This window comes from Mustela putorius, unplaced genomic scaffold, assembly GCF_011764305.1.
Source record: "Mustela putorius furo isolate JIRA1106 unplaced genomic scaffold, ASM1176430v1.1 tig00000095_pilon_pilon_pilon, whole genome shotgun sequence".
In the NCBI taxonomy this organism is placed as follows: Eukaryota; Metazoa; Chordata; class Mammalia; order Carnivora; family Mustelidae; genus Mustela; species Mustela putorius.
Window position 1 is genome coordinate 37,341,348 of NW_025421280.1, and position 10,195 is coordinate 37,351,542.

At 59.9% G+C, this 10,195-nt stretch overlaps 1 protein-coding gene across 1 annotated transcript; it reads right to left on the reverse strand.

The window, feature by feature from the left end:
- Window positions 1-2,420: 2,420 nt before the first annotated feature.
- Window positions 2,421-8,140, reverse strand: LOC101684880 (neurturin). Its single transcript, XM_045088397.1, has 3 exons — window positions 8,050-8,140; window positions 5,691-5,717; window positions 2,421-3,141 (listed from the first exon to the last, which is right to left on the reverse strand). The coding sequence occupies exons 1-3, from the start codon at window positions 8,138-8,140 to the stop codon at window positions 2,717-2,719; spliced, it is 543 nt and encodes a 180-aa protein (XP_044944332.1). The 3' UTR covers window positions 2,421-2,716.
- Window positions 8,141-10,195: the final 2,055 nt, after the last annotated feature.

Here is a 10,195-nt window from a genome sequence, read left to right on the forward strand (position 1 = left end):
CGTCAGCTCTTGGGGACCTCGCCTGCTGGGGATCTGAAACCACCAGCCTAGCCTCCCTGGGACTCATTGCGAGGAGCCCCTCTGAACGGGGGCCTCACCTGCTGCACCCCTCACCCACTAAGACTCCCTGGGGAGAACAGGCCTTGGGGTCCCGCTCACTGGTGACGGGTTATCGTTGCTGTCGCCAGCCACCCGCGGGGTACGCAGATGGGCAACACTGGCTCCGTTCTCCACATGGGACTGCTCCCGGGAAAACCGCTGTCTCCTCCCTCATTTGAGAGCAGCGGCTCGCACCCCGGGCGCCTCCACCTGCCCGGTGCACACTCGGCAAAGGCTCAGGAGGCTTGTGCTTGGCCCAGCAGGAGGTGGGCTGAGAGCGTCTGGTGGGAAGAGGCCAGGGATGCTTTTCACAGCCCACAGGCTCAGGAAGGCCCCCAAACCAAGAGCGGCCTGGGTGCCAATGACAAGAGGTGGTAAAACCCTGAGGGTCAAGCCCCACAGGGGGCGGGAGTGAGGACCAGGCTGTCTGGGGACCCATGGGGGGCAGGGGTGGGACAAGAGGAGGAAGGGCAGGGACTGGCCCGTGAAGGACGGGGAGGGGAAAGACTGCGGTGCGGTGCTGAGCCCGTGTAGACCAGAGAGTGTTGTGACGAGGGCTGACCATGGCAGGGCGGGGGAGGGGGCTGTGCTTGGAGTGAGGCCACAGGGGAGAGATCCCACTGGGGGTGGCTGAACACCAGAGCCCCCCATGGTCTTGCACATGAGAGGGGACACTGAGGGTGTCCCTCCTCCTGTGCGATTTCGACTGGAAGCATCTGGGCTATGTTTCCACATGTGATCAGATCTCTTAGCCACTCCCTGCACTGAGTGTGTATGTGTGTGTGTTTGTGTGTGTGCGTGTATGTGCGGACTGCAGACAATCCCAACCCCAGGCAGCTATGGGGGCAGCTGAGTCGCTCTCCAATGCTCTGGGGGGCTGGGCCAGCGCCCCACCGTTGGGATGTTGGAACTGAGCAGAAGACAAGGAGGTACCAGAGACCATGAGAGGGTGCACACACACACGACCCCAACACACACACACACACACACACACACAGGCAGACAGGCTTCAGGGGCCACAGACCTGGGCTCCAAGGTCAGTTTTCCCACTGTGTGCACTGGGCTGAGGAACTTCCGCCTCTGTGGCTCAGGGCCATCTGGGATGGGGAAACTGAGGCTTGGCTTCTGACCCAAGCAGTGGACCCCAGCCTCTCTGCGACAGCTGGGCGGAGTCAGCCCAAACAGAGGAGGGGTCCACCACCCCAAACCTCAGAAGACGGGGGACGGAGGTGAAGGGAGAGTGGGGGTATTCGGTGGGGGGTGCGGAGACCCCAGACAGTCTCAGCCCTGAAACTTCCTACCAAGCAGACCACCCCTCGGCCAAGCCCTGCTCTCAGGACTGCCTGGAAGTCCTGCATGGTAGCTGCCTCTAGTGTCTCCAGCGGCAGCCAGGGACTGAGTAGCAGGGAACAGGGCATATTCCCATTCGGCTGGGTGACCCTTCCCGAGACAGCTTCTGACGGGGCCCTCCGGCTTCAGGAGGGGGCCTGGGCTGGGTCATGGTGTTTAGATGGCGGCCCTCATATCACATGTGTGGGAAAGAGAGGAGAGGGCAGTCTAGGAGAACAGAGAAGGAGCGCAGGGCTCTGCTCCCGGGAGCCTCCCTGGAGTTGGGGTGAGGGAGGAAGAGAGGGGCCCATGTGCTCAGGAAGCTGTCGGGTGCGAGGAGCTTGTGCCCTCCAGAACCCCGCTCCAGGTGCAGGACCGGAGGGTCCAAACCCACTGGTCTCCAGAGTGTGGGGTTCCCAGAGGGCCCTACCTCCAACCCTGGGATGTGCAGACCCCTCCCCAAAGTCTGGGAACCCAATCCTCCACGCTGTCTCGGGCCTGCCAAGCACCGAGGTGACACCAATTTTTCTGTCCTCTGCGAGGACACATCGTAAATCCCCTTGGGAGTCGGGCCAGGGCTTTAATAGGCCCAGGACCTAGGTCCTTGGGGACGGCGCTCTGCCCTAGCAGGCGCCGCTTTTGGGTTGGACGGGGCTGGCGCCTGCCCCAGACCTATCCCCACAGGGAGATGGGCAGCGCACATATATTTTTAGCTGGTGAAAGGAGATAGTGGCTCCGTGCGGGTAGACGGGGCCTGAGGAGGCCCTCGGGGGGGAGGGAGGCCTGGGTCCACCTAGACCTCAGGCTCCTCGTCTGCCATTTGGCTCCCTCCTCCCGTTCAGAAGCCCACCTTTGGGGGCGGTAGAAGCGGGACACGTCAGAAGGGACACAGGGACCTAAAGGCAAGTGGGATGGACGGCTCCCGTCGACGTTGTTCCCACGCACACCCCTTCCCAGGTGTCACCGCAGGGAAAGAACCCTCTGTAGGCCAAGGGCACGGTGGTACCCGGCCCGTCCCCCTTTGCCCAGTGGATCTGGTGCCCCGCCCCACCCCACGTAGGCTGGTGTCCCTCCGACAGGTGGGCTCGCCCGGAACGCGGAATCACACCCAAGCTCCAATTTCCACACTTTATCTCGGTGCAGTAACTGGACAGTCCGGAGGCCTGGAAGGCACCTGCTGCGCACGCGCAGTCCGTCGCCGCGGGCCTGGCCAGGCGGGGCGGGTGGGGGCGCCGCCGCGCGGGCGTAGAGGGGGAGGCCGCCGTCCCGCCGGCCCGGTGAGGTAGGCTCAGACGCAGGCACACTCGCGCGCCGACAGCTCGTGGACCGTGTGGTAGCGGCTGTGCGCGTCCAGGAAGGACACCTCGTCCTCGTAGGCCGTCGGGCGACAGCAGGGCTGCGCGCGCACCCGCTCCCGCCGGACGCGCCTCCGCTGGCGGAGCCGCCGCAGCCCCAGGTCGTACACGCGCGCGGCCGCCTCGCAGGCGCCTGCGCAGTAGCGGAACAGCACCGTCTCGTCCGACGCGTAGCCCAAGCCCAGCTCGCTCACGCGCACTTCGAGCTCGCGCAGCCCGCACGGCCGCGCCCCCGATCGCGCGCGCGCGCGTCTCCGCCGGGCCCCCGCCCGACGGTGCGGACGCGGGGATCTGCCGGCCCAGGGCGTCAGCTGGCGCAGCTCCACCGCGTCCGGGGCGCCCTGCAGCAGCGCTCGATCTTCGGGGAGAGACACAGAGCGGGGTGGGTGGGTCGGTGGGGAGCTGGGGGAGAGCTCCGACCATCGCCCTTCCCCTCCTTAAACAGCCCCTTTCTGGGCCCCGGGGGCCTTCGCGCACCCTCCCAAGGCCAAGTCTCAGCTCACGGCCACTTCTCAACATGGCCCCTAAACGGTCCCTGTCTGGGGGCCCTGCGGGATGCCTGAGCAGAAGCCCAGGCAGGGCCCCATGGCTCCCAACGGCCTTCTCTGGACCCAGCCCCTGTGTTGGGCACCGGCCCTTCCGCTGGGCTGTTAATGAGTCCCTAGCTCACTCTGTGGGGGCCCCACCCAACACCCGCACCCACCCCCCTCCGCTCCGTCGCGTGCTGGCACTCAGTGTCTCCGTGAACAGCACCACATCGGGCTGGGTGGGCTGTTCAGACGTGCAGACGACAACAGCAGCAGACACCGAGGCCTGGTGTGGGGACCGCGTGGGGAGGCAGCAAGGGGATAGCCCGGCTTCCCCCGTGTTACAGGTGAGACAACTGGACACCCAATAGGGCAGAGACTGGCCCAAGGCCACAGCACTTGCAGGTGACAGAGTGAGAGAGACACGAGCACGGGCTTTTTCCGGCCTCCCTCGTGTGGCCAAGTTTGGCCCAGGTCCAATTCTCTGCGCTCCCACGGTGCCGGGAGGTGCCCAGAGTCACAGATTCCCAGGGCCCCGGAGCCTAAATTTATTTCCCAGGCGGCTGGGCTGCCCCAGTCCTCTGGAGAGCCTGGCAGGCATGCCAATGGCAGGTGGCACTGATAGTGGAAAGGCAGGCGGGGGCTCCCAGCCTCTGAGCAGGTAACAGGCATGCTTGTGGTTGGGAGAGGAGACCCTGAATTTATCCCCTGCCTGGCAGCACCCTGGCTCAGGGAGACCCTAGGGAGAGGGTGTGTCTGTTTCCGAAGGACATCTCAGGAAGCAGACAGACCCTAATTGAGAGTCTTGCTCTGCCAGTTCCAGCCCTGTAAAACTTCAGGCAGGTGATGGCCCTGCTCTGTGCCTCACTTTCCCTGTCTGCTCAAGGAGCTCGGAGTATTCCGATCTGGCTGAGGCTGTGGCTCTGGAAAGTGGGGGTCAACTGAGCATGTTTCCAGTTCATGAAGCCCTCGGGGAGGACTGGGGTGGCCGGCGGCGTCTGCTCTGGGGTTAGGTTGGAGCCTACCTAACTTAGGGTGCCTACATTTCCACCCTGTAGTGTGCCCGCCCTTCAGGTATACATCCACACAGTTATTGTGGCGCGGTGGGAGGCGGGAAGGAGGCGGTTGCCAGATACAGTACAGATGCCCGGTTAAATTTGCATCTCAGATAAACAGTGAGAGCTCTCTTAGCCTATGTGTCCCTGCCTCCCTCCAGCAGGCCTGGCCACCTGCACAGCGTCTGAACACACCGAGATGAGACGAGCAACAGCCCCCCCCCCCCCGAGCCCCACCCCGAGCTCCCACCGCCCCAAGCCTGCAATTCCAACACCCGCGCATTGGGCTCAGGGGACTGGGCGGGGGAGTGGTGTCAGTGGCCACTCTCTTCTCTTAGTAGGACTTCGCCCAGGAACAGGCTGCCAGGTGGGCAACCCCCGCCCAGGGGCCGAGATCCTTCCCGGTGGGTGCATGAGATCCCACCGTCGGTGTCGCAGCCTCAGACTCCAAACACTAGGTTTTGGGGACCCCACCCGCGTCTCTGGAACTCAGGGTCTTGGGAAGGGCTTTGCTGCCCGCGGGAATAAGCGGAGGGCGGAAGTGGAGCCCGTGCCTCAGGCCGCCCTTGTCCATTGTAAGGACAAGAAAGGAGGATTGTGTGGGCCGGCAGGGCGGGCGCGGACTTGCCCACGAACCGCACGCGGTGCAACCCCGCGGGCGCCATGCACGCGCCGCGACCGCGCCCACACCTCGGCCGCCGGACTGGCGCCCGCGTGGACACGCGCGCACTCACAGGAGGTCGGGACCCAGGCCCTTCCACCCCAACTCCGTCAGGTGGGCGGGGCAGGGGGCGGGCCCCAGGGAGGAGCGGGGATCACGGGCGCCAAGGCCACGCCCCTCGAAGGCGGCGGTTTTGTATCGCCACCCCAAGGCATTTCCCCTGCCCATTTCTCCCAACCTGTGTCTCTCTGTGTCTGAGCATATCTGTTTCTGTTTCTCCGCCCATTTCTACGTCTCTCGGGGTTTCCCCCTCCCCTTGGTCCTTGTCCATTGGGCAGTTCCTTGGGGTCTCGGGTCCGGCCTTCCGGTACCTGCATCCCGTGCAGCGCATGGGAGCTCCCCCATCACAGAGGTTGGATGCCCCGGTCTAATCTCCATCCGGACCCCTGGCCCCTCAAGACGAGAACCTAATTCCTTGTGACAGCTGAGCCCAGAAACACCCAGCTCCCAGCAACCCCTCCACCACCACCCCTGCCAGGACCCTGGGGCAATTTGCACCCTCCCCACCCCATCTAAATTAAGCCTCTTTAGCCCCTAAATAGAGTTCCACCACTATGGCCGCCTCCCTATCAGGGCAGCTGACCTAAGTCGGGGACCCCCTTACACTGGGCCAGGCGGGCGATCCGGGCCCCTGATTTCCAGCCACTTCTGCTTAATGATCAGTAATAACATAGACACGACTCATCAAGGAACCACTGAACCAGCTTGTGAAAAATGCTCCCCAGGAAAGCGGTGGGCACTGTGCCAGGAGTAGCAGGGCAACCACCCCCCATTCGGGGCTGCCACGGTGTTTTCCTTAGCATTGACGAAAGCTTAGGCTTGAACAACCAAGGTAGGAGTCCGCCAGGCACAAGAGAATGGCATCTCATGCAGGCGGGAAGAGCCAGTACAAAGGTCCTGAGGCTGAACCAAAGTTGGCCAGTGCAGCCAGGAGGCTGGAGCCCAGGGAGCCTGGAGGGGAGACTGGAAGGAGGTGAGGGTGCTCCCAGCAGGGGGCACTGTGGGACTGGGGGGTGTGGAGAACAGAATGTGCTCTAATGTGTTCCTGACATTGGGGTCCTCCAGAGTACCTCCCTCCCCTCTCCGAGCCTGAGTTTCCCCTCCAGACAGATGAAACTACTGCCCAGGAACAGGTGTCCATGGACCTAAGCTGCACTCGACCCACCCACCCGCAGGCCTTTGCACAAGCCCCTCCTCCCACCCAGCACAGTCTCTTCTCCTCCTCGCCACTCCCAACCCCCTCTGAGTCTCAGCTTGGACAGCGACTCCCCCAGGAAGCCCTCTCTGGCTGCTCTCACCCGCGCCCGCCCCCCCCCCCCCCCCCCCTGCCCCGGGTCGGAGCAGGTGTGCACCCCCAGTGGCTCCAGCCTTCCCGCCGTGTTTCACGGATGACTCAGTGCTGGGCCCGTCCAGCCCCGGCGCCCTGAGTGCACACAGTAGGTGTTTCCGGAGGCCTGCGCATTCCCGCCCACCCGGGCCAGAGCTTCTCCCCGCCGCTGGGCGGCCCCCAACCCGGGTTTACATTCCCAGGCCTGGCAGCCTGGTGGCGGCCCGCGCGGGGCCTGGCGGCCCGCCCGGTGTAAACATTTACACGGAGCGCTGAAAGCCGCGCTGGAGGCCGGTCAGCGCCTGGGCTGGGCTGTGGGGTGCCGGGCGCCCCCACGCGCGCACCTCGGGCCGCTCAGGCTGCTGGCCCCTGCGCGGAGCCCGCATTTGCGTGCGATTTGCATTTCAGTCTGGCCTGGACCCCGCAAGCTGGAACCGCCTCTCCATGCCTCCTCCCAACCCGGCACCTCCGCCCCACGGAATCGCTGGCGCGGGACCTACAGCCGCTAGACAGTAGCAGGGCACATGTATTAAGCACCTGCTGTGTACCAGAGCCGGTGCTGAGCCCACCTAGGAGGCATGGTGAGCTCCACTTACAGCTGGGGAAAGGCGGCACAGAGCAGGTAGGGCTTAGGCAAGGGCTCAGCTAGAAAAGCATCTGGGATTGGAATCTGCCTTCTTGGGTGGGACACACACATGGGGGCTTTGCGGGGCTGGGCTTGGTCCTGGATGCCCGATGCCTATGGAGTCCCCCTGAGAACTAGGCTGCCCCATAGGAGGTGTGTGGGAGGAACACTGGTGGCCCCTGTGGCTGGAACAGAGTGAGGGGGGTGGAGGGGGGAGGAGGGGAGGCCGGGGAGGGGCCCGCGGCTGGTCTGGCAGGGCCTTGGTGGCCACGGGGGGCACATCTCATTGTCAGGCTGGTGCAGCAAGCAGAGGGCAGCCTGGAAGTTGTCAGGTGCCCCAACCCGCCCCTTGGCCTGAAGGAGCATCTGCTTTATGCTTTGGGGCCATAAAGCCCTCTCTGCACGCCCAGCACCCCGCGTGCTCTCACGCACGTCCTGCCGTGGTGTGCCTCCGTTTCCCTGTTAGGCTGGCACGACAGCCCCGCCCGGTGCCAGGCTCTGGTCCTGTGTTTCTGCGGAGGCCTTCCTGGGGGGGGGGGGGCTGAGAGGCTGGATGGGCCGGGAGACGGCCTGACCCCCAGAACCCCCGGTGTCCTTGGAGCCGCGGACCCCCCGGAGCTCTGCTGGGGGGCAGGAAAGCAGAGGGCCAAGGGTGGAGGGGGCCCGGTGGGTGCGGCTGATAAGCATCTGTTAACAATGGGCCTTTCAGGAAGGGGGTCACCCAACTGGTTTGTGTCTGGCGCGGCCCTGACACACGGAGGTGCTGCGCGTGTGGCCGAGGGCTCGGGGAGGGGGCCCGCTGTGCACCATCCGTGTGTCTGGGTCCCTGAGGCTCCTGGTCCCCGGTAGGTGGGCTCACGGCACACATGGGGGCTCACAATCACTCACACTCGGCCTTCTTGTCCTCGGTCACACACCTGGGTGCTCTCACTCCCGTGCACTCCCAGACGCTCCTGCACGCAGACCCTGGGACACGCCGTCGCTTGCACACTCCGACACCGGCCCACTTACACTCCCTGCGCTCGTGCTCACCAACTCTTTCCAGCAGGGTGGGGCTCACACATGCAGGTGTTTTCACGTGCACACGGGCTTTTTCACTCATGTTGGAAACACATGGCCGTGCCCTCACACTCACATGGCCGGTGTCTCACACGTCCATCCGAACGGGAGCACAATCACGCCCGAGGGCATTATCACACACACTCCCAACATTATCTCATTCATGTAACGAAACATGATTCACCAGACACACGGGGACACATCACACCCACATACCTCCCCCGTAGCACACACACGCACCTATGTCTTGCATTCACCTACAGGAACACTGACCCCTGGGCATTTTATCTTCACACTCAATTTATGACCCTCGAAGATGAGGAGTTCACACATTGCTGTATTTCACACACTCACGCTCTCAGATGTGGGCATTTTTCCTTAACATTGTTCTACACTTGAATAAATGGATTTTTTAAAAAAAAATTCCAAGGTCATGAGCCTACAGCATTATATTAATTTCAGGTATACAATATGGTGATTCAATAATTCTGTTTCCGCATTTCTCACCAGGCATCGGGGTTCCCATCTCCTATCTCCCTTCCCCCCCACCCACCTTCCCTTTGGTAAACACGTGTGTTCTCTATAGTTAAAAGTCTGTTTCTTTGTTTGTCTCTTTTTTTACTTGTTTTGTGTCCTAAATTCCACCTGTGAGTGAAATCATAGGCTATCTGTCTCTCTTTGCCTGACTGATTTCACTTAGCCTAATACCCTCTAGATCTACCCGCCTTGTAGGGAATGACCTGATTTCATTCTTTTTTATGGCTGAATAATAGTCCACATCTTCTTTACCCATTAATCAATCAATAGACTCTTGGGCTGCTTCCATCATTTGGCTATTGCAAATAATACTGCAATAAACATACTGGTACACATATCTTTCTGAATCAGTGTTTCAGGATTCTTTGGGGAAATATCAAAGAATCATACGGTACTTCCATTTTTAATTTTTTGAGGCACCTCCATAATGTTTTCCGAGCTGCTGCACCAGCCTGTATTCCCACCCACAGCGCAGGAGGGCTCCCCTTTCTCCGCATCCTCGCCAACACTTGTTTCTTGTGTTGTTGATTTTAGCCGTTCTGACAGGTGTCAGGTGACATCTCGTTGTGGTTTTCATTGGCATTTCCATGACGATGAGGGACGCCGAGCATCCTTCCATGTGTCTATTGGACATCTGGATTTCTTCTTTGAAGAAATGTCTGTTCATGCCTTCTGTCCATCCTCAAATGGGTTGGTCTTTGTTTGTTTGTATTTTTTGGTGTTGTTTTGTGCTTGTTCCTTATATATTTTGGATAAGAACCTCTAATTAGCGGTGTCACTAGCAAATATCTTCTCCCACTCTGTAGTTCGTCTTCTTGTTATGTTGGTCATTTCCTTTGTGGTCCAGAAGCTTTTTATTTTGAGGTAGTCCCAATAGTTTATTTTTACTTTTATTTCCCTTGCCTCGGGAGACCTATCTAGAAATACGTTGCTATGGCTGATGTCAGAGACGTTACTGCTTGTCTTTTCTTCTAGGATTTTTATAGTTTCAGGTCTCACATTTAGGTCTTTCATCCATTTTGAGTTTATTTTGGGGCATACTGTAAGAAAGTGGTCCAGTTTCATTCTTTTGCATGTAGCTGTTTAGTTTCCCCCAACACCAAATGCAGAAGAGACTCGCTTTCTCCCCATCACGGATTCTGGCCTCCTTTGTGGATTATTAACTGACCATAAAATCGTGGTGTATTTCTGGACTTGAATAAGTGGCTTTATTCACTCTTCACAGCTGCCTAGTATTTTATTTTAGCGAGAGACCCTACTTTGACTAGTCCCACATTGACGGATGTATATCTTGTACAGAACAGCCTGGTAGGCACATCAGTGATACTCGGACCAATGCATCTAGAGAGGGTGGGTACATTTTAAATTAAGATTCCCACCAGTTTTCCTTTCTTAGAAATTGTAGAGTAGCATAACATTTTGATAGAAATGTAAGGGTCACACAAATCCTTAATTTTTTTCAGTAGCCACATTTTCAGAAATGCAAAAAAAGGTGAAATCATTTTTAGTAAGGCTGTCTTCAACCCAATAGGTTCTAACTAGTATTATCTCCGTGAGTAAT

Coding starts and splice junctions, on each gene's coding strand:
- LOC101684880 (XM_045088397.1), bottom strand. CDS start 8,140: ATGAGTGAAAAAGCCCGTGTGCACGTGAAAACACCTGCATGTGTGAGC. Junction 5,718..8,049: donor TGAGCACGAGCGCAGGGAGT/GTAAGTGGGCCG, acceptor GCTGGAAATCAG/GGGCCCGGATCGCCCGCCTG. Junction 3,142..5,690: donor GATCGCCCGCCTGGCCCAGT/GTAAGGGGGTCC, acceptor CTCTCCCCGAAG/ATCGAGCGCTGCTGCAGGGC.